The sequence below is a fragment of the Molothrus ater genome, chromosome 1 (assembly GCF_012460135.2).
Source record: "Molothrus ater isolate BHLD 08-10-18 breed brown headed cowbird chromosome 1, BPBGC_Mater_1.1, whole genome shotgun sequence".
In the NCBI taxonomy this organism is placed as follows: Eukaryota; Metazoa; Chordata; class Aves; order Passeriformes; family Icteridae; genus Molothrus; species Molothrus ater.
In genome coordinates, this window is record NC_050478.2 from 93,001,098 (window position 1) to 93,024,437 (window position 23,340).

The 23,340-nt window shown below is 44.3% G+C and overlaps 1 protein-coding gene across 1 annotated transcript in view; it reads right to left on the minus strand.

The window, feature by feature from the left end:
• Nucleotides 1-21,935, minus strand: part of PARD6G (par-6 family cell polarity regulator gamma) — a 64,951-nt gene extending 43,016 nt beyond the window's left edge. The window contains exons 1-2 of the mRNA XM_036379246.2: nt 21,788-21,935; nt 8,760-8,982 (exon numbers count right to left, since the gene is read on the minus strand). Of these exons, the coding sequence (XP_036235139.1) occupies nt 8,760-8,982; nt 21,788-21,859 (295 nt within the window). The 5' untranslated portion in view covers nt 21,860-21,935. The remainder of the gene's footprint in view (nt 1-8,759; nt 8,983-21,787) is intronic.
• Nucleotides 21,936-23,340: the final 1,405 nt, after the last annotated feature.

Genomic DNA, 23,340 nt, shown 5'->3' on the forward strand with positions numbered 1-23,340 from the left:
AACTGCTAGGCAGAATGAAAACAAAGCCATACTAAACCAGGTTAATAAAGTGAACAAACGGTGCCACCAGTGTCCATCCTGAGGCCATAACTAACAGACCTCCTCTTAGGACACCTTCATGGCATCCACGGATGAGGGAAACAGCTTTAGCCCTTTTCAAATCCCAGCTGGTAACTCAGCTTTAAAGGAAGCAGTTGTGTTCACCTACAGCAGCTGAAGAGGCAGAAAGGCTGGCTCAGAGCTCACCACTACCAGCAGCTGGGCAGCCTTGCAGCATCCTTGCAGACAGAGCTTTTCCCCAACTCCACTGAATTCCAGCTACTTTCTAAAGACACCAGACTGTACAGAATTTCTTCTTTATATATCAATTCCAATTAAATTGTCATTCTGCTTCAAAACTTTACAACTTTACTTTTTTAATTCTCAAGTAATCTATTATTTCTAATGCAAAGGGATAATCAGAGAAGCAAATTAACTGGTCCAAGACTCCCAGCAAAAGGTCAATTCTCCTCACTAAGTGTTACTTCCATACCTGTTCTGTCACTGCTCTCCAAGCCTTTTTATAGTGCTGGGAGTAAAGAAACACCAGCCCTTGTGTGCTTTCACCTAACACATTCTCCTGCCCAGGGAGCAACAGCATTGCAGAGCAATTAAAAACCTGAGGCAAGGAGTAGAAAGCCAACAGCTGAGAGGAAGAAAAAAGCAAAACATGGGAGAAAAAGCAGAAGAGAAAAACTACAAGAATATTGGGGGTGGGAGGGGAGATCAGTGGTGTGAAAGTTATTCATGTGGAGCTTTTAGAGGTTACTTAATATCAGCATATGGCAGGGGCCTGAAAAGCAAGAACAACAGAGAAGTTTTCTAGGTTAATAGTTTCCTTAATATTCCCACAGGATTTGTTACTACTCTAAACATAGCGCAGAGGAAAAAATAAGATCCAAAGGAGATCATCATCAGGGGCAGGTTCAAGAAAGGGTTCGTTCAACCTCCTGCAAACTGCTTTGCCTCTTGGAGCTGAAAAATAACCAGAGTTCTTATGCAGAGTTAATACTGACCCGTTTAAATTTGAAACACACAATCGCAACAACACAGGCAGACTGAAGAAAAATGAGAAGGTTTCATTCATTTAAAAAAATAGTTTGAGTAGAGTTGTATTTGTTGAACTACATTTGGAGTTAATTTTTCAATGCCTACTACAAACACGTAGCAGAAATATCCTTCATTGCATGCTTATTTTCAGTGCAAGAGTCTACCAATTAAGTTGTCCTAAGACCTTTAATGTTCTTAAGGGTTTAGAACACTTCAAAACTTCAGAAGAAAACCTATTCCTGAAGGCCTGAATCTTGAGTTAATATTTGTATTTGCACTGTGCCATCTACCTTCATGTGCTATGGAAAATCTGGTGTCAAAGAAGAGACTGTCCACTCTCATTATTATCTGCACATTATACTTGTTTCCATCACTCACAGAAGGGAAATGACAACTAGGCTCAACAGGAAAAAACCTGAGCCATGAGCAGGAAACAGAATCTCTTGTTTTGACTACTAAGGTAAGAAAAGGTAAATAGTGGAAAATTCCCCTAGAACAGGAACCATAACAGAGATGGATCATTTGACAAGTCTTCCTCACCACTGTTTTTACACAGCCAAGCCACCTGTCAGAGTAGCTTCACTATCTTAAAGAACAAGCATCAAACCAAGGAAGGAACCAAGAAATAGCATTACTTGAGACTATCTGTGAGTACATGTAACTGGGAAGTTCTTGTATTTTGGTTTTTTAAAGTACTTGTAGGGCAGCAATCCACAAACATGAGACAACAAAGAGAAGTTTGGAGGGACAGAAGAGTGTTTATTTGCTTGTTCTTATGCGGGTTAGGAACTGAAGCTAGGCATGGAGTTGAGGAGAGGCTCCTATTAAAGGCTGCACGAGTTCCCACTGTAAACAAGTTTCTCTAGCCTAAATTCAGCACAGTGTGTGGTGCTGGTATAAGCTTGATGCAATTTTTAAGACTGTGAAAGTCTATTTTTATTCTTAATATAGTTGGTTATGTGTATTTATTATTAAGTTATTAAACTTTGAAACTGAAAACAAATCCCATGTTGCTTTAACACGGAAGTGCAACAAATGTTTGCTGTCTTTGCCAGGCTTCTGTTCTGTGCTTACTGTACACTGCAACTACAAATATTTATGCAGCACATGTTTCTGCAACAGTTCCCACTACCAGCTATCCACTGACCCCACAAAACCTAGCTGTAGACTATGTTATTTCCATCCCTCTTTCACTGAAATTCTTCCTTAGCAGCTGTTCTAGTTGCAATTAAAAGTAACTGGTGATGAAAATCAAATATCCTCATACTCTAGAAATGGAGTTTTCAAGAGAAGGAAAGAAGCAGCCTCACAGCGGCTCTGCTCAGGCACCAGGTATCACTGGCCATGCAAGCAACAAAATCCAAGCCTGTTTTTTGTTTATGTCTGACAAGCCAGATTAAAAACTTTATGTTTTTAAAGTTGCTTAATAAACCAGTAGAAAGATAATGATTACCCAGTCTCATCATTTGCACATGAAAGGTGGAACAGAGAAGCTACAGTAATTTGTTGCCAGACTTCACTGGAACAAACAGCTGCATTTTACTTATCTTCAAATATCAAAGGACTTGAGTGGGACAAAGATTACTTGGCTTGACAAGCTTTCAAAGACCCCTCCAGCTCAAAACCAGAAATGTTTCTGAAGAAAGTCATGAAAGGATTTAATATAAGCCTAGCAGCAATTCCTATATACTAGCATGAAATTTACCACCATCCTCTAATCTTGTCAAAGCTAAGACAAGATGCTTTTACTCCTTTCCAAACACAGTGGAATTGCACACTTCCAAAGGCTAGAACAGACAAGTTCTTCCTCCCAGAAAGCAGAGGCTTCATGGCAGTGTTAAGTTGCTTTAAATCTGCCCATCCCGTGTTAGCTCCTCACTCAAGCAACTTGTTTTCTGCCCAAGCTGGCTCAGGGAGCTCAGCCACTGGGTCGTGTTAGTGCCAGGGCAGAGGAGACAGGGAAGCAGCCTTGGGACAGTGACCAACAGCAAAGCCACATCCTCCAATGCACCCATGAGCTACTCTGAGTGTCAGCAGAGTTTCTTCTTCACCCTCCCACCCTCCTTTGGAGGAGATAAACTGAAGACCTTAAATCACCTTCTCTGCACAGTTTAATAAAATTTATTCTATACTCTCAGACTCCTAGATGACCATTGTGAAAATCTGCTTAGCTCAACCAAAAGGAAGAGCAGAATGAGTTCAGTATTTTCCCTTAATATGTGCTGCAAACTGCTGTATTATTTAATATATCAAATACCTTTGACAACAGCAGTAAAATCATATTGTTCTTGTTTAGAAATATGACATTTTGAGAAAACAAAGTCAATGCCTCTGCTGCAAAACAAACAGGAGAGTTACTGAAGAACCAAAAACAAGATGTGAAGGAATTGAACTCAAACTTTTGTAACTGTACCCTCTCTAGAAGGCTGAGCAGAGAGTTAAAAGTTTTAGGTAGCTGGAAATAGCTGCTGCCTCAAAGCCAGTTTTTGTGTTTAACACATGTGGTTAGACAGCCAACAACCATTCCTGGGGATTATCTGCTCAGAGTATGAAAGACAATAAAACAACCCACCATTGCTTTTTCAGGCAGACCTGGGCATGAGTCCCATTAGCACATTTTTATTTTAAAACTGAGTGTGATTGCTCTGATTTTATAATACAAGAAAGCTAAGCACAGATGTTGGTACTTAGAGCTGCACGAAACTTTGCCAGGTAAATAACAAATTGCAGAGTTATGAACTGCTTCTGAACATGCACAAATATATTGCATGGCACAGTAGTTTAAATGCATTAGTCACTGTATGTAGTTGAAGAAAAACAGCATCTTCCAATCTTTACATTAAAACAAGCCAAATCCAAAACCCAACCAGGTAAATGCACATTTTTCCCCTGTTGATTTTGGATCAAGTTTTAAGTGAGAACTGATGGTAGACAGCAGTTTTAACCACTGGAGGAGGAAAGCAATGACTGATGTTCAGTGCTGGTTTACTGTAACAGTAATGGACTATTAAAAATATAAATACAAAAGAAAAGACACTTATACCAAGTTTCTGAAGGTGCTGCTTGATGGCTTTTTACATACTATCAGTTTTCTAGACTGTAAAATGCAAGACAACACAGATATCAGAAGTCATCAGCCTTCTCTAACTTCTATCCATGTCAATTAACAGCTGCAGTTAATTTGTGGTTTTACTAATTTATGATGTAAGGCCCTGCTCCATCTTGCTGTGGAGTGTGGTTTAGTGTAATGGCTAATAGAATGTCCTTCAGCTTGTTCAGATTTTTTTTTGCCTTTCCTGTTCCTGCAGGAAGTGTAATACTTGACAAAGTTAACTTGAAATACAAATTTGTCACCTGCCACTTCAGTGCTTCATCTGTCTCCTACTTGCAGGACACATACAATAAAACCATTTAAACCTTTACAAAGCTTTAAAAGTAACTTTACTGATGGAAAGATTGTGAATTTGAGCTAGAATTTGCTTTACGATTGACAAAGTGCCCCCCCCTTTATTAATTTATTGCTATTTTTATAGAATCAGAACATACCTCCTGTTGTGGATAAAACAGAAAGGCTTCTCAGGCGAGTTCATTTGACCTCAGTCTGGCATCAGGATGAGACCAGATAGGCTGTGCACCACCTCTCTCACCTCCTTTGCAACTGTTAGTGCCCATGCAAACCCTATAAACCTGGCTGACCCTGGTAGAAAGTGAAGGTCTGGACATCAGCAGCCTTCATCAGTTCTCCCAGTATCAGAACCATTCGCCTGGATTCACAGCAGTGTGCTCAGTTAACCTCTCTGTTCACTCTGCTTGCTACACTTGGTCCTAGACATACCACTTGGAAAAAAAGAAACCTTGGAAAAAAAGCACTGCACAGAGTACTGACAGGGTGATCAGCTTGTTCATTTTGCCACGCTTCCTTGAGCTTCTGAACTTTCTAGATTGAACACACCCCAGTAGGTAATACAAGCAAAAGCGGAGAAATTCTCAAATCTCTTTTACTTGGTAGACCTCCACTTACATCCTTATACCCCCACTGCAAAATTCAAGGAGTCATTTGAGGCAGGTTTACAATGAAGAACCATTATAATTCTGCCTCTTATTCCATTCTATTTAGAATGCTCCAATACAGATCAGTTTGAACACATACTGTGCCTCTGTGAGACAGGCATTAAAGCAAGATTTTATCATAATTTCATTCCATTTAATCATACAAGAAATAATGTAATGCTTTCACAGTATGTAACACTAACTCCTTTCAGTTTTTCTGGTTTATGTTTCTGCTTGAATTCATAGGTCACACTTAAATATTTTTGCAGTATACAAGAGATTGACTTAAACAACAGCACTTGAAACAGACACAGACCAAACAGTCTTGAAAGACATGATCAGCATCATCAGATAAGCTCGTCCTTGATGCAGGTCTTGGGTAAAATGCAAAAGCTATTATAGAGCAAGTCAAACACCTCCTCGAGTTCCTGCATTGTTCTAAGGTCTTTGAGACATCTATCCCTTCCACAGCAGCAGGCACCTTCCATAGGGAATTCTGTGTATGTCTGGTATCAGTTACAGCTGAGTGAACAAATTCTCATGCTCAAAGCATCAGTTGTAAATCACTACTGTACTAACAAAGCCAAAAGAGCCACGTCAGTTTACAACACAGGACATGACCCATACTTGCAGCCTGGGAAAGCAAGTCAAAGGAAAACTGCTTTTTCTTTTTGTAGCCTGGTTCTCTAATTAGGATTTTTGTCCACACTGTAATTTGGTATTGGAGAGGAAAAGAAAAAAAGAGCACCATGTACTTTAAGCAGACAAATCACTATGAGCTATAAAAACTTGCTACAGATGAATTTATGCAAACATAACCTGCAAATGTCCCAGATTCTTCAAGATCCAAAAGCTAGGAACAGCAATTGTTGCAAGCACACTGGGAACATCAATTCTAGTCCTTATTAAAATGGCTGGCTAATAAGCACTAACATCTCCTGTGTAGGACTACTGTGATCTGGAAAAATTTGGGGCTCAGGAGATTTGAACAAAAAAAAAAAAGAAAGAAAAGAAAAAAAAAGAGAGAGAAAGGGGAATAAAACAGCCATGCCATACCTGGACACCAACCTGGCATGAAGGGTCCAAGCAATGAGCACATCGTTTGCCTCCAGGAACAAGTGAGAGAAAGACTTTTGAACTGAAAAAGTGCAAGACTAAGCTCAGATGAAAAACATCAAACTAGAAAACTGTTGCTTGATTATTGTGCAAAGACTAAGTTACCTATTTTGCCACTCTGAGAATGTTTTAAGTGTTTTAACATGACTGTGAAATTGACCTGACAAGAGAAAGGGTAACTCAGCTATAAACTGGGAAAAGAGACAGGATGACTAATCATGCAGTTGATAAACAGTTTGCTTTGCTAGAAAAAGAGATCTGACCTTCAACTATTCAGTCCTCCTGTGCCTGCATACTTCTGCTCTGTTCCCTGAAACTCTCCCTACTCTACAACACAGAGACCAACCTCTGGCAGCCAGCTCCCAGGACTACTCCCACTGAAAAGCAGTGATCCCTGATCCAACAGCCTAAAGAGCCCATGCTCTGCAGTCTCCTTCAAAGACCCAAGAGAGCACTGCTCACATATTTTACTAGCATCCCTGTCATGCTAATTTCCTGCCTCTGAAGTTAGAATTTAGGGTGCAGCCACACCACATTCCCCTGAATGGCACAATGATTTCTTGGTGCTAGTCACCTTGTCCTCCTGTGCAGGTCTCCAACAGAAGGACCAGCACTGCTCTATCACCCCAGCAGAGCAAAGGAAAAAAAGATGAAGAGTTCACCTTCATTCTTGAAGGGAAAAATTTCTAAAGGCTTTGTCTAAGCAAAGGAGATGAGCATGACTGTTAGGGACCATCATTCACAAGTACTAATCTCAAATGTTCACCTCTGGAGTCCCTTATGAAAGTTGGCACTAAGCAAAGGGATGGGCCAGAATTTACTGTTCCCTTCAGCTTTATAGAGGGAGAAGGTGTGTTGGGAAAGATTTCAGGCTTTGCCACATGTGAGGAAGAACAGGCCTGTCTTCCTTCATTTGTCAGCATGATTCTTTTCACTAAGCAACAGGTAAAATAAAAGCTTTTTAAAAAGTAAATATTGCCCTTTTCCATTAAGGTTAAAAGTTAGAAACCTTCATAACCAGCACACTTTTCCTAGAAGAAGAGGAAGAATTTTTTCTATAAGCAGACAACAGTTCTCGATTTGCCTGTTTCTGTGATCAGCATTTCAATGGCAAACCCCTCCCAGTGCAAGGTTAGGTCAGTGGTTTCAGCAGTCTGTCCAGAGCACAGAGAACTGAGTTCTGAACTGGACTTATCCAGAGACACAAATAAACTTAAACTTGAAGTAGGCATGACAAAGTCATGCAAAGGATTTCTGATGCCTTGAGCCACCATGAACATTCACAAGCCCTAACAGGCATTGCAAGAAGACCTAATTGGATTTGTGATACACATTTGCACTTTCTGCTCAAGAACAAGGAGCAAGTTTTCTCCCATAGACATTTCCACTCACCTAATAGATCAACTAAACAAATTGCTCTAAACCCTCTTCCCAACTGGCTCTTTGAGCATCTAAAAATCACATCTAAAAGGTGGCAGACAAACAATATGCTCTGAAGAGACAGGAGCCACACAGTCCTAGATGTATTTGATGACACCAAAACACACTCCACCAGCTCACACCAATGAGCAGGTTGGAACGTCTTGCTAAATCCTTATCAGTACACAGCAGAAGTCCAGGCCAAAAAAAAAGCCACATGATTGCTCCAAGTCTCAAATCACGTCTTGTTTCTGAATCTGTTGCTGAGGAGATTTTAATTCCAAAACCCCCGTGCTATAAATCACTTCATGGCTGAAAAAAATAACTGTGGAGGAAGTGTTAACACAGTGTTAGGTTTCCCTGGGACTTAAAGAGCTCTGTGAGAAGACACCTTCTTATAAAAGCCAATCCTCTTCTGAAGAGAGTGCCAAACATGGTCCTTAAGAAGAATAACACACATGCCTTAAACCTGATGTCCTGATGTCATCTTGACATTCAGGCAGCTCTTCCCAAGGTTTGCTTGATGATTCAAAATGGGAAGAATCAGCATTCCTTAGTATAAGGACAGAGGGGAAAAAATCATAATTTGCCAGGTTAACAGAGTCAAACAAGATGTCGTTTGTGACAATATTTTTTTCCTTTCAGAGCTACACATCTGTGTGCATTCACACACAGGCATGAATAACTTGGCTATGACACTGACTATCAAGATGGATAGATAAGATCTCTAAATATGAAGCAGTAGCACTAAGATCCCTTCCTTCCACCAAGGGGAATGGTGCACCTGGCATGCTCGGGTGATGACAGGGTACCAGCAGCACAAGGTACACTCGCCTCAGACAGCAAAGGGGCTTCCAGTGATCCTCAGCATGGTATCCTTCAAACACCTTACAGGCAGCACTGCAGTCCCCTCCCTGCCATGAAGCCATGCCATTCCTGCCAGCTGCAATGAAGTGCCTGTGAGGAAGAGCAAGATGGCTCCTAGATGCCTCTTACAGGATTTCAGCCTTTAAATGGGTGGCACAAATCCAGTCTTCCCCTTGCTGCAGCACACTTTGAGGCACTGAAATGAAACTGCATCTTACCTTGTCTTTGGATAAAAACCCTGAGCAGTGGATGAGCACTTGAAACAGCCTTGAAGAAGTTGTCATCATTATTAATAGGGAGAAGGTCTCCATGCACATCAGCATATCCGATCATCACTTCCAGGTTGGCTATGTGATGGATGTGAAGAATTAGTTTGTAGAAGTCTTCAAACTTTCCTGGCTTGTAGCGATCCAGAGAGAACCTTCTGAACTCTGCCCCAAACTGCAAGAGAAAGCAAACAGAGCATCAGCAGATGTGTCACCACAGGCCAGTGCTCCAGTTTGGCATTTGAACGTGGTATGGATCACCTCTCTTCAGAGAATTAGAGAGCGACAGGATCAATCAGGTTGGTAAAGACTTCTGAGATCAAGTCCAACTTCTACCATTCAAACCTATTCTGTGGTGAATACAGTCAGATGCTGGTGCTTACAAGTCTACTAGTGGCCTTTTAGGTCCTCCCATCAGAACATAACCATGGCTACCAAGACATCACAGGTACACCCAAGTGTTCCATGCTAAAAGAAATCACATTTTTAAAATATTAAGTTTTCATTAAATCCTCTAGAGGATAACTGCATTTATAAGACTTAACTTTGAAGGTCCATCATTCATTATCATCATCTCAGGCATCCACAGAACCATTCCTCTCCAAAGCAGAAGTATTCACTCTACTGCTTTCAAAAGAAGTTACTCAGCTATTCAAACAACCTTATAAAAATTCTTTGCACGTTTGCCATCAATACCACTGGGATCCCAACCACAAGATCTTTAAAGAAGCATGGTATGTGAGCACACAGCTTGTTATTAGAAAATACACTCACTCTACATGACCCCTGAATTTCTTGGCAACCCATGCAGCAGAAGGAAAGTTAGTTTTCATGGCTTTATTTTTTCTGTCACTCCACTGGTTTTTATTTTTAAAGCTTTACAGACCATTAAGTGCTTGACAAAAAAAAAAAATAGCTGGGGTAGGAGGGTGTGATTTGGCACAAGACAATAGAAAACGTTATAAATCCATGAAGCTGTTTTAAGTAACTCAAAGTGACTGAGGAGAAGATTTCATTGGTCCTTATTTCTGATATTAGAAACAAAATATGCTGTTAAGAACTGGAGGGAAGAATTTGATCCTCTATTTAAGGAAATTATGATAATGAAAACAGGCATCTAGTTAGACTAAAGAGCTTAAATCAACTTTCTGGTACATTTAATTTAATATTTCAGATTGTATGGCATGATTAAACTACTGTTCATTAACCAAACCTCTAAAGCCATCCTAACTCACTCTTGAACACATGGAACCACAGCCACAAATCCAAGAACAAGTAAAGCTGTAACTAGGACCTCATGGAAGTTCTTATTTGCAAAGTCAGCCAATACCAGGGCTTGAAATCAAAGACATAAAACTAACAAGCACACAAAAGAAATAAGAACGGGGAGAATTTTCTCCAGACAAATTCTTCCTCAAAATGGAGAATGACTTGCTTAGAGATTCTCAGCTGTTAAATCAACTATATATGCAAGCCACTCTTTTGCTGAGACTAACAAAATTATGAATCATCACCATAATCATCTTCAAGCAAAAAGGAAAAAAAAGAAGCCAACATAACCCTACTGGCTTTGGGCACAAGCATGTTCTCAAATTACTTCCGCAGTTATGAAAATCCCACTCTTGAGCATCAAAGCCTAGTTGTGATCATCTGAAAGCTTGTTTAGTCAAATTATGCTGCTTGTTTGTAATATTAACTGCTAGTTCCAGTTTGGATTTCAGAGTGCCCAAATGCACACAAAGCAAGCAAACCACAGCTGGTTTCAATGGAGGAAAAAAGTCCTCCTTTGTCCTCCACCCCCTGCTCCTCTCCAGAAAAATGCGAGCAGCAACTACTTCTGTGGACACACTTCAAACTGAAAAGAAAAAGCTGAAGTCTTCTTATTTAAAAAGTAACCTGAAGTTTTCTTTTTCTTAGATTCAAGCTAGAAAAAGCCATTTTCAAGTGCCAAGTTTAACGCCTATCTACATGATAAACTAAAGGGGAGACCTTTGTAGGTTCTGCTTAGAGCTGCATCTACTGTTCTGCACACCTGAACAGGAACCCAGGATTCCTTGGGATTCCCTTAGCCAAAATGCCAGGGCACTCAGACGCCAGTCCCAGTAACCATTTGTTTACTGGACAGCTTGTTGAGGACCATTAGCACACATGGTACTGTGGAGGAAGCAGCTGCTGTGCAGTCTTACCCCAGGCAGCACAACACCCACCCCTCACAGCCCCCTTGGACCCATGGTCTGCTGAGGGAACCCATCCTGCTCTGCCCAACACAGCTGAGGCAGAGCTCAGGACACTGCTCCCAGCAGGAAAGTGACATGGAAAAGGACAGAGGAGAGAACCAAGGATGGTTACTTGCACTTGGCTGGTATGACCCAAAGCTCAGCTTAAGTTGCCCCATGAGAAGATAGCTGGCAAAAGGGCCAAGCCTCCCAGCCTAGCCCCTGCAGGCACACTGGAAACTACTGATCAGTGGAGCCTGACATGTGGGAATGCCATTGCAGGCTTGGGGCACTGACAGGAATGCTGTCCAGTCAAATTGACTTGGTCACATGTTCAGCCTTAGGAAAGCCCAAGAGCCAATTTCATTTGCCTGGGAATAGCACAATAGTAAGCAAATGCAAAAGATTTCACTTGTGCTTTCTGCATGACCCAGCTTTTTAAGGCAAGGGAGCTAGAAGGTGGTTCTGTAGAGGAGAAGGGAAGAATCAAGAGATTTAAGCAGATAATGAGAATGACTTTCTTTTTGTTTAAAAGTTAGTATTACCGTAGTAATAGTTTAGCTGATTTATTCACCCTGTGCATATAGACAGGCAGCCACCATTGTCAGCAGGTCTTTTCAGAAGAGGGGAAAAAACTGCTTCAGCTCATTCATCATTCCTAATGAGGCTGATAGAGAGTATCACAGTAATAATGGGGTTTGCAGTGCCACTCAGCTTGGAGACTGGGTGCTCTGCATTGTATTCAGCCAGGATTTCAAGATAACATCCACCGTGTATCTTACAGAAACTACAAGTTCTGATAGCCAAAACTACTGATCTGCTTCTCTAAGCCACAGAGTTCATCTTATCATATCCCTTCACTGAAAGATACACAAGGACTGGTGCCTGCCAGCAAAGTCTCTGCCAGAACAATACTGTATTTCACTATTTGATAAACTAAGAGTTTTAACAAGCAGATTAGTTTTCCATAATGAAGTAAATTACTCAGGCCTATTTAACTAATGCAAATACTGCATCCAGTATTGCAGAAGTCAGAGGACAGGAGGAATGGAGGGGACTTTAAAAGAATTTAGTCTGACAGAGCTTATTATGACTGAAAAAAACAACTTAGAAAATCTGTATATTTTGTTTCACAAAAATAACCTCTGCCCCAAGTTCCTCAAAGTATCAGCCAATCAAACAATTTGTTGTCTGCAGTTTGATGACAAAAAGCACACAAAAAAATGCAACACATCAGGCAGGAGCCCCAAACAAAAACAGATGCCCAGAAAACTGTTCTGATAAAAGTTGTGTTAAAGAAGAAGGAAGACCCAGCTAGCTGATCAAAACTTACACAGGATGATCAAGAGCAATCAACTGCTTTCTTTGGCTTTTTTTCTGGCAAAAGGGTACAAGAGGTCAGAGGAGATGAGGGAGCAGGATTTTGAGGTTTGTTTACTTAGAGAGCTGTTGTTTTGTGAAATGAAGGAGTTATTTGCAAGCAAAAGAGGGCAACTCATTTTTTTTTCCTTTAAATTTTAAGTTTCAAGATGTTTACAGGGCCAAAAATGAAGCCCTATGTTTATGAGGTGCCATCCCTCTACTTTATTGCTGACTTTGAAATCAGGCCATTGTAATAAGAAGACATCAAAGAGCAACATTTAGCAATAAACATGAGTTACATTACCCACCTACTTCTCCCATGAAGTAAAAAAATCAAGAACAGAAAGAAAACTAAACACTTTCATCCTTGCATGGACAGTAATTTCTGCTTACATCTGAGATTTGCAAAACTGGGAAGACCTAATCAGGCATGCTTTATCAGTGAGAATGAGCAGAGGGCAAGAAAGAGGAGGAGGGAAATGTAAATGGTTTTGTGCTTGCTGACTTCACCTGGGACTTCAGAGCTCGGCTGTCACATTCATGCCTCTGTGTCTTTGTTTCCTTTTTCTCCCCCAGTTACACCTTTCCCAGCTCACACAGCATTCTCTGGCTCTGCTCCCAGCCTCAGAGTGACTGTCACTTGTGGCAAGAAGCCACCAAGCAAGCAGATGCTCTCTGCAACAAGTTCTCTTCAATGGCTTGCTCCAGAGCAGCTCTGCTTCACTAAAACGATCAACCTAGTGGAAAGTGTGAGATTTTCTGCTCAGATCTTGCTATCTCTTTCAAGAGAGAGTCACAAGAGCAAGACAGCTTCTCTTCTGTTTGCCCTTCACAGAAATCCCATCAGGGACACAATTTCACTAGCTTCAGCCCCAAACTTTCTTCCTGATTGACATCATGCCATACTTCCACCCTTCCTCCTTCTATTCCCTCCTTTTACCCTCCCAGAGAAACACAGCCATGCTTTAGTATCTTAAATTCTTACAATAGTTTCTCTTACCAAAGAAAATCAGCGGCTCCCCTTTTTTCCTGCTTCTCTGACACAATGTTTCACATCTCTGTTTGTTTAAAGAACAACCTTTGTAACTCCTTCAGCCCTCTCCAGGGGTCTGTAAGGCTCAGCTCAGGACGCTGAGCACTCTCTTCTGCATCTACTTGGAAGAGGAATTCTTCTCTCTCTGTTCCCATCACCCTCAGACCACCTTCTGCTCCTGAGATGCACCTTGCATTCAGTCTCACAGATGCTTGGCTGTCAGCTCAAGGGCAACTTAAAGCCAAAGTTACCCTTTCCTCTGCCTCACCTTATTTCACAACTTTAGAGAACTAGACCACTACACTGCTTATTTAGCCTCACCACCGCATGGCAGTCTGCGAAAATAGTTATCCACAAAAACAATTTTTTAGCCTGTTTGTTTGGAACCATCATCCCTTTCTTTGCCAGCCCTGCTCCAGTAGTTCCTCTCCTATCAGTAGAGCTGCTTGTAGCTGCTTTCTCCCTACCATGTCTGTCAGCGATGTCTCCAAGCAGCACACTGCCAGCCTTCCTCACTGCCTCACCTCCCAATATTTAAACCCCTGGTGCCACTCTCCTTCAAGAAACAATTGTTTGCAGGAAAGCAAAGCCTTCAAAATAAATCTGTGATTTAAGTGCCAAGTCCACCTTTCCAAAACCAAGTATCTTCCTTTTTTTTTATTCCAGTCCCCTGCATCTCTGGGAACAAAGCAAAGTCTGTTTGCAAATGATGTAGACTGAGATGGTCCTGTGCAACACACACTCTATCACAGCACAGGGCTTAAGCACAAACACAGCACAGGATGCATACAGCCATGGCACTTCACCATCAGCATGAGGGAGAAAAGGAAGATTTGGCACCTTGCCACCCAGAGGGACAAAGCAGTCGGGTCTGGTCAACAGCATAGCTTCCTGCAGAAAGGCAGCCCTGCCCTACCCCAGGTCTCCTGCGAGAGCAAACCGCTTTCAGAACACTTACTGAGAGGTATCCACATGGATACAGGAAACCTGCAACCAGTAAGGGCTCTGGCTGCTTGCAAACTTATTTAAGATCCTTTTAGCTGCCGCCAGAGGCTTCCTCATGAGCTCAGTGCCAGCAACAGCTGCAGAGAAGTAATTTGATGCAGATGCACGCACACCCCTGGCCAGGCCTGAAGGGGGACTGGGAACAGCTGTGCAGGGTGGAAGCAGGAGGGATGGCACAAGGCTGGGTGGCCCTGGGGCTGGTGCACCACACCAGCCATTTCTGCTTGAGTGAACTTCAGGCATTTCCAATGGGAACAGGAATACATCTGTACGGGGAGATTTTGCCTTCACTTAGAGGAAGGCAACATCTCCCAAGGTACATTTCATCTTTTAACTCATGGCCTACCATTGTAAAGGTAATTAGAGACAAGCAGTGAATCCTTGGAAAACCTTTCTTGGTTCCTAAAAGCTCAGATTAAGTGCACACAAAGTCTCTCAGAAATGGAATGATAAGGGACTACAGAGGAAGGCACTATTAATTGCACCTCTGAAGCACTCCTTGGAGGTGGCTTGTCCTGGAGCCTGTTAGACAGAGCCTCCACAGGTATTTTAACCTCACACAGGAGACATTCCTTTCTGACTTGGCTGTAAACAACATTTAATTTTCTGAGGTGCTCTTTAAAGTTGAAAGGTCCATTGTTCAGTGTCCTTTAGGACTGTTTCAGTGTGGCGAGACTAAATTTGAGAAGACTACTCACATAAGACAGACTGGCTGGACAAAGTTTTAAGCAGATCAGAAATTCCCAAGTTAATAGACTAAAAAGTATTACAAACAGGAGAGATCCTCCTGGAGGCAAGATCAAGAATGGGAAAGCATGGGAATACTGGAACACAAGATGGCAGCTTTCTGGTCCGTGCCATCCATCCAGTTAGCACAGCTGGTACCCAAGCCCATACCAATACACTTGCTTCAGGAACGTTGTTGGAGGAACTACCATCTTTCTGTGACAAGACAGACCTGAAACTACATCAGACCTGAGCACCAGAGCATGTCCTCCACCACACCATGCTCTGTGACACCAGGTAGCTCAAAGCAGTGTTCCAGCCTTCCCTGGATCTCCTAGAGGCACTACTGCTCCCACGGTGCCAGAGTACAGGTCAGAGAAGTGAGTTACACTGTGCAGGCGCTCATTGCAGCTCTCCCCTGAACAGAACTATCCCAAGATGACTTGTTCGTGCCACACTTTTCAGCTGAAAGGTTTGGCCTCTCGTCTGTGAAGAGCTGCAAGCATGCACAGGACCCGCTGCTGTGGCTCAGCTGAAAGCTGTGGTCACTTTCTCTCACGGCACCTAGCAGACAGACTTGGGGTAACTAGCTATGACCACTTCAGAAAGCTATCCTACTATGAAGAACAAAGATTTGTTTGTAATGAGAGAGGAACCAGGAGTTTAGTAGGTGCTATTTAGCACATCAGAATAAGCACAATACATGCTGTGAAAAGCCCAGCAAACTGGGAGGGAAAGGAACAGAGGCAACACTTCTTAAGAGATTAATGTTTACAGTCTCTTTCTCTTGACACGTTTTGCAACAATCCAGACTGTCTCAAGTTGCTATTACTGTGGCACACAGTCTTTATTTGAGAGGGGGAAGCACTGCGGTTTTCTGAGTCCGTGCCACATTTGGTTTGCATATAATCAAATATGTTTTCAAGCTCAAAAACAGAAGTTAAATCAGATGGTTACAGGGCTTTTTACTGCACTTATTTTAGTTTTATGCCAGGTATGAAAAGTATGACTTTAACTTGGAAGAATCTAAAGTACTGCTTAAAAACTTTAAGCAGACTTAAAGTCTGTGTTAAGATTCTGTAGCATTTTAAGAGCGCAGGTTTTTGATCTATTTTGAAGTGTGCTACACATGGAAAACTTTTCTTAAAACTTCAGAAGGCCTGTACAGCTTCAGGGTTAGAGTGAAATCAAAGTACACAAGGCTGGAAAACACAATTTGCAGACCTCTGTCAGTTAACACCAGACAGTGCAGAACCAGACCTTTAAAATCTCTTTAGAGGGGACTATTAAAAGTAAGCTTGCTCTTACTGCTATTGCTGCAGTTTTAACACTGCTTGATGTTACACTTTATACATTTCAAATACACAATGTGTGTACATACACTGCCATAGCTGAACAGTCATGTCCAGCAACAGCCATGCAATACCAGCAACTTTGGCAGGGAGGAAGATGCAAAAGGTTTAAACCATCGATCTTCATGTAACAGCACAGGCACACTTCTTCTGAGAAGGGAGGACAGCACATGAGCAGGACAAAGCACCCACGAGCTGTTTGAATGCTACATCTATCTGCCAGCTGGGCAGGCTTGCTAAAGCACTGACTGCTGCACGTGCCTCAGACCAAAACAGTCTTTCAGCTGCGAGTGACTTCCCACGAGCACAGAGCACAGGGGATCCCAAACGTGCTTTTTGTCTTTGACACCGTAACAGTATCATGTCTACTCAGGACACAACAGAAAATTATTGGAAATTTATTAATAATCCATTTGCAGCGCCCATCTAAACATCAACATTTAATGAAAGTCAAAACAGGATAGGAAAAGAGAGTATTAAAAATATGGTTACAATTAACTGGTTCTATTTATCTTAATGGGTTTGTTTATAGCAGTAGGATGTTAGTCACGTTATTGTTGATTTGTAAATCAGTTTGCAATGCAAGAAAACATGACACTATTAGTAAGGCAGCAATGTGACAGTCAGCACGTGAGTCAGGTAGCTGTGCTTTGACAATCCTCAGCCACTATCAAAAGTTCCATTGTCCAAGAGGGCTCATCAACAACAAAGGGTTCTTCTGCAAAGCATTTTTATCAGGGAACGACGAGCACATTTAGCCAACTTTGAAATCATGAAAATTAGTTCTTACTAGTACATACAGTTCACAGGAGTTCATATAGTAGTAACAGAAAAACAGTATTCTGCTGCTTTTAAGCCAGAAACGTGGACCTGTCAGTTTCAAAGTAAAAAAAAAAAAAAAAAAACTACAACACACACTTTCACAAACAATTCCAAGTGCTATCATTTAAAGGCCTGGGGCAATCTTATACTTCTACTACTCCAAAATTTCTAAGAGATTGGAAAAGAAATACACATTTGGGCTGGTAGTTACTCTCCCATTTGAAAAACTGCATACAGTATTCAAGGGAAGAAAAAAAGAAAATCTCCTTTCACTCTGAGCAAGACAAAAGAAGATTGGCTACATGGAGTTAGAATTCAAGAGAAGTTCCACCACTAAAGTAGGAATTCTATTTTAAAAGCATTTGTTCTTCTGTAGGCTTATATTCATGGGCAAAGAAGCCTGTAACCTCTCCGTAAAGCTAAAGACAGAAAATGAAAAATAGGTTAAGAACTCTGCCTGTGGCCACAAGATCCCAAACAAAACAAACACAAAAAGCCCCACACATTGCAGGCACTGGAGATCTTGGTAAAAGGGAAAAAGGGGGAGAGAAAGGGTCATCTGGAAACCCTTTTCAGAGATTAGAGGCAGTTTCTTGAGAGGGGACAGATACTTCACTTGTCACCCAACAGAGAAAAGGAGCCAGTGAGTACTGGACACATGAGAATACACAGTTGTTCTAAGCCAGCAAGCTAATGTGTTTTCAGATCCTGTCTAAAAGGGCTGAAACATTAATCCTGAGCTACAGAGACAACACCTAGATAAGAACGGAGCTTCTAATTTATTTTGTCATGAAAGATGGGATAGAAGGGCTAAGGTATAATTACAATTCAATTAATATTTTCTTATGACATGTGCCAACTTCTAAGCAGGTTTCTCTTTACCCTTCCTCTTGTCTATCTAACAATAAGCTTTTAAGTGTTTTGATTTTAAGGCCAGCTCTCTGAGGATGAAGCAGAGGAAGGGAAAAAGCTGGGAGCTGAACAGAAGGGAACTTCTTAAAGAAGACGACTGCAGCAATTTCCACCACTGCTGTGTCTGAAACAGAGGTGTGCACAGATGGCAGAGGGTTTTCCCCTTCAGCACTTGCTGCAGCACAGAGACCCATCAAGCTTTTGTAGCACCTTACAGTCACCCAGAGAAAAGTGACCTGGCACACACAAAAAGGTACAAGACAGTGCAACAAAGCTCATCCTTCTGCAATGACAGAGCCAGAGAATATATCACTGCCAGCGTCCCCCCAACGTAGGCACAGACATGAAAAATCCATGGACACAAGAATGGTGAGCTGAAGCATGCTTTGGGCCATGTTCCCAGCAGGGGTGATGGGTCAGGCTAGGTTCAGCAGAGCTACAGGCTGGTTCAGACCCGCAGAAATCCAATCATCCACAAACCTCACAGGCCCACTGGACAAAAAAAGAGGAATACCGCCTGCAGGTTTTGGCCCAAAGGCACAAGAAGGATGTTGAAAACTGGAATGAGTTCAGCCATCAAGATGCTTTCTCCTCCTCCTCATCCTCCCTCCCCCACTCCTCACTTCCAACACACAGATACACACACACTTTGTTTTTAACAACCCTCTGGCACACATCAAGAACCTTACAACTTAAGGATACTTGGGGATTTCCAGAGAAGTATCTTACCCAGCATAGCACTTAGCGCTGACAAACTCTCGCCTTTCAATAATCAAGGACACAAACTGACTTTCAAGAATTTGTTTTTCAGAGAAAATGAAAGAAATTCAGAAAATCCAGAAAAATCAGATTTCACAGAAGCCATTTCTGAATTGTGACTAATGCAAGACGCCAGCAGGATGCTGGTTTATCCTTAAGAAAGGAACCACCTGGTTATCATATCAGAGGCAGGGATATCAAAATCCCAACATCTGCAAACTATCTCCCATCCAACACCCCACAACCATTTTTTTCCCAGCGCTCCTTCTGATCAAACTCAATCTTCAGAGGAGAAAAGCTATTTCACACCATTGTGTAAAAGCAGCACTCTCTCACACTCAGCTCCTCTGCTGAAAGGGATTCCACCTGCCCACGGACTGCCACTTCCCCAGCCTTTGAAAAGCCACCAAGAATCCCTTGATCCCAGGGCCAGCAGCATGCCCTGGCGCAGAGGCTGAGCTGCACCCACCTCTGCTCACCTGGCAGCCCGTGCTCCCAGGCGATAGCTGCAAAATCATGAGTTCTCAGACTCAACTTTCAAGTTCCCAGGCAAGCCCAGGCAGGCCTCATACTTACAAAACACAAGCAACTAAGTGTTTAAAAGGTTGACTACGTAGGGCTACCAAAAGTTGCATTACTGAACCATTTTGTTCCCCCAGCCTCAGATAGTCCATGCAGACAAAAAAACCTCAACTCTCTGTATTTCTAGATGATTACAGCACAACAACACAGTGATCCACAGGGATAAGGCTGCCATCATGATAACCTAAGAGCACCGTGTTTTTGTAAGAGTTATAAGGTTTTTATACAGCACCTTGCCAGGTACCATTGGCCAGAGCTTTTCACTGGACCTCCTTCAGATTATTGAAGAGTAACTCTGTGAGAGGGAGCCTGTGAGCTTTACAGGCAAAATAAAAGTATCTTGCAATGTCAGCACCGACAGCCTGCTACATCAACAGCCCAGATGTTACTGTGCCCAAGTCATGCTAACAGTAAAACTCACCAGCTCAGGAAATTCAACAGCACAGCTTCCACTGACACACGCTGCAGGTTTACAGATCATTGCTGGGTCTAGGCCCTCAACAGGGTATTTTCAATTTAACTTCTATTTCAAGTTTTCTTACAATGCAGCAGAGCTCTCCATACTAATTTCTGGGCCACCAGCAGTGACAACCCTGAGCTACAGAAGGCCTTCGGTCCCACCCATGTAAGTTTATTTTTCTTCCCTCCAAAAACCCTCAATCATTCCTAGGCTTACAATCTCCCTGTACATCACTCTGTGTCTATAGAACCAGGTAGGATTCACTTATAGAATTCCTGCAGCTGTAAGGGAAGCCACGAGCTCTTTATTATAAGGTTGCTTCTAATTGTTAATAGAACAAACTCAAGCTATGGCAACATTGAAGTAGAAGAGAGAGGATGAACTTAAAAATTCTTCTATGTGGTCAAGGCTTTAGTTTAACACTCATAGAATGTAAGGGGTATAATTCAGAAGACAGGATCTGGAGCTTTTGGGAGCCACAAGGAATGTTGTGGGTGGGTTACATCTTAGAACCAGTACAAACTAAACCAAAACTTTCCAGCTATGGAAGCAGAATGGAACTTTCTAGGCCAGTTGAGCCCTTTCAAGTAGCAACAGCAGGTTAGGAAATAAGGGCCTGAACCCACATTTCAGGTGCCATGTTTAGAAATGATTGGAGGCTCCCTTGGATACAAGGTACTTCTCCCACTGAAGCCATCTCTGTTCCATGTGTTGCTCAAGGCCATTTGATGTGAACGCAGATTTTAACAGCAAAAATGGACAAAAATGAGCAGCACCAAGCAGAGAGGCCCAAGGACATCACCTCCAACACCACCTCAGCAGGTGATCAGGGACTCCGGGAAATGTTAACGTTATCCATACTCTTTTCAACTTATGCATTACTTACACCTTGCCTGTAATATGTGTATAAAACAGGGGCTTTCGAGGAGATTTCTCAGTTTTGCTTAAACGCTACTTATTTTCGCCCTCAGAGGCAAGACTGTGATGTGCTGGTTCAACCGAGAGCGACCAAAGTCTCTCGACCAGAGCTGAGCACGACCAACATCAGGCACAGCCCCCCGGCACCTCCTTAGGGCGGCCAGCTCCGGCAGCCCTGCCGATCCCGGCTCCTGCCCCAGCCCCACCAGCGGGCACAGGCTGACGCGGGTGCCGGCATCCCGGCACAGCCGCCGCAGGAGCGGGAGGATTCCTGCAGGTCTCCCTCTGGCTCCTGCGTCTCGCACCTACGGCAGCACCGGCGGGAGGACCCGGCCCTTCTCCCTCCCCGTTCTCAGAACGCGTCGGGGCACCCGTCCCGCCAACCGGGAGCCGGTCGGAGCACTGGGGGCGGGAGCGGCACCGCCGCCGCTCCTCCCGGTGCCCCCGGGCCGAGCCCCATCCCGCCCGCCAGGCGAGGCCGGCGGCGCTTCCCGAGCCGCCCCACGAAGTTACCGCCGGAGTCCCCGCGGCGAAACAAAAGATGGAGCGGGGAGCGGCGGGCGCCGCGCCGGGGGCGGGCGGGGAAGGGTCGCGCCGCCGCCTCGGCCGGGCAGGGGCGGCTCGCCGGGAGCTGCGCCCGGAGCGCTGATCCCGCCTCTCCGCCGCCCGACGCTAGCCCGTCCCCGCTCTGCGGGCTGAGCCTGGGACACGGCTCCGGCCGCACCGGGCGGGGAGGGCAGACACGGGGGAAGGGGGCGGGGGGCTCCATTCATTTTCGGGAGCACCACCGGGCAGGGGCGCTCCCGGCCGAGGCCGCGCCGCGGTCCGCTCACCTTACTCTTCACTTCCACCGCGCTGCACTCCAGATACCGCAGAGTCTGAGATTTGTTGAAACTCCGGTTCATCTTCCCGGCCCCGCTGCCTCCCCTTCCCGCGCCGCCGCCTCCCACGAGCCGCCGGCCCCGCTCGCGCCGCGCTCCGCTCCCGCCGCGGCCACTTTGTTCCCGGCGCGCGCGCGCCAACGGCAGCGGCGGCGGCCGCAGGGATCCGCGCGGGGCTCGCGCTCCGGCTGGGCCGGCGGCGGGCGGGCGCCTGGGCCCGGCGGGACACGCCCCGGACACACCCCTGCTGGCCTCAGACACGCCCGGGACACGCCCCCGCTCGGCCCGGACACGCCCCGGGACACGCCCGGGACACGCCCCCGTTCCACCCGGACACGCCCCCACTCGGCCGGACACGCCCCTCCCGGTGTCCGGCGCTCCCGGCGGGGCTGCGGCGTCCCAGGCCTCGCTGCCGCCGCCGCGCACGAAGCACAAAGCGGCCCCGCGGCACCGCCCGCCGGTGTCTCCCCCGGTGTCCCCCCAGTGTCCCCCCGGTGTCCCCCCGAGCGCTCGGAGGTGCCCGTTGTGCGCCGCAAAAGAGACCCGCAGGAACTTTTCCGGACGGCGCTGATTGTTCTTGAAAGAGGGTTGGGATCTGAAAAGTGCTGCGAGTCGTTAATTTGAGACCGCAGATCACCAGGTTTGGGAGGAGAGTTTCCACCACGCCCTCCCTGAAATAAATCGGTGGACTGCCTCCCTCTGCTAGCAGCTCTCACTAATTAGGTAGGTTATTAATTTGAGAATCTCGAAGGAACTTAACTTCTTTACGTCTTCTGCCAAGGATCTTTTTAATTTTAACAGACCTTTTTCCTTCAGTCAGCATCTTTTAGTCACTGGGAGCCTTTGAAAGTGGTGGTTTTTTCCTACACAATCCTGCCCAAAACATCAAGTCGTGATGTACAGAAGCTCAGGACACAGCGCAGACCCGTGCAACCAGTTTTCTGCTGCTCGACTTCTCCTAGGATGGTCTGCCCATCTAAGCAAGGAGCACAAAGCCCTAACAGACATTAAAAGCCACCCATCTCTTCTCCAGGCTTGCTGGGCGGGTGTTAATAACCACGAATTTAGGGGCAAAAGACAAGAACTGAGTTGACTTTCCACGCGACTCCAAGTAGGAGCATCAAAAGCACATGCCCCAAATACAAACCAGCTCCATCTTATTGGAAAATGGACCTGAAATGAACGTTTGCCACATGTTGTGGGCTTGCACTGTGTTTGGAAGGCTTGCTGTAAGTTAAACTGCAAAAATAAAGTCTAGAGAGCTGAGAAAGGAAATGTTTGTATGAACTTGCTCTTTCCTCTTTTCATCTTAGCATGAGCAACGCAGCAGCTTTGCTTCCCTGCTGTGATGGCCAAGGCCAAGCTGTGGAGATACAGCATCCCCAGGGTGCTCAGAGGCTGAACAGCCCTTTTGGGATGTTTCAATGTAAAGATGGATCTTGAAATCCAGCAGCTGGATCCAGCAGCAGTGATTTAGTGCTTCAACATCTGGGGCAACAAGGCCA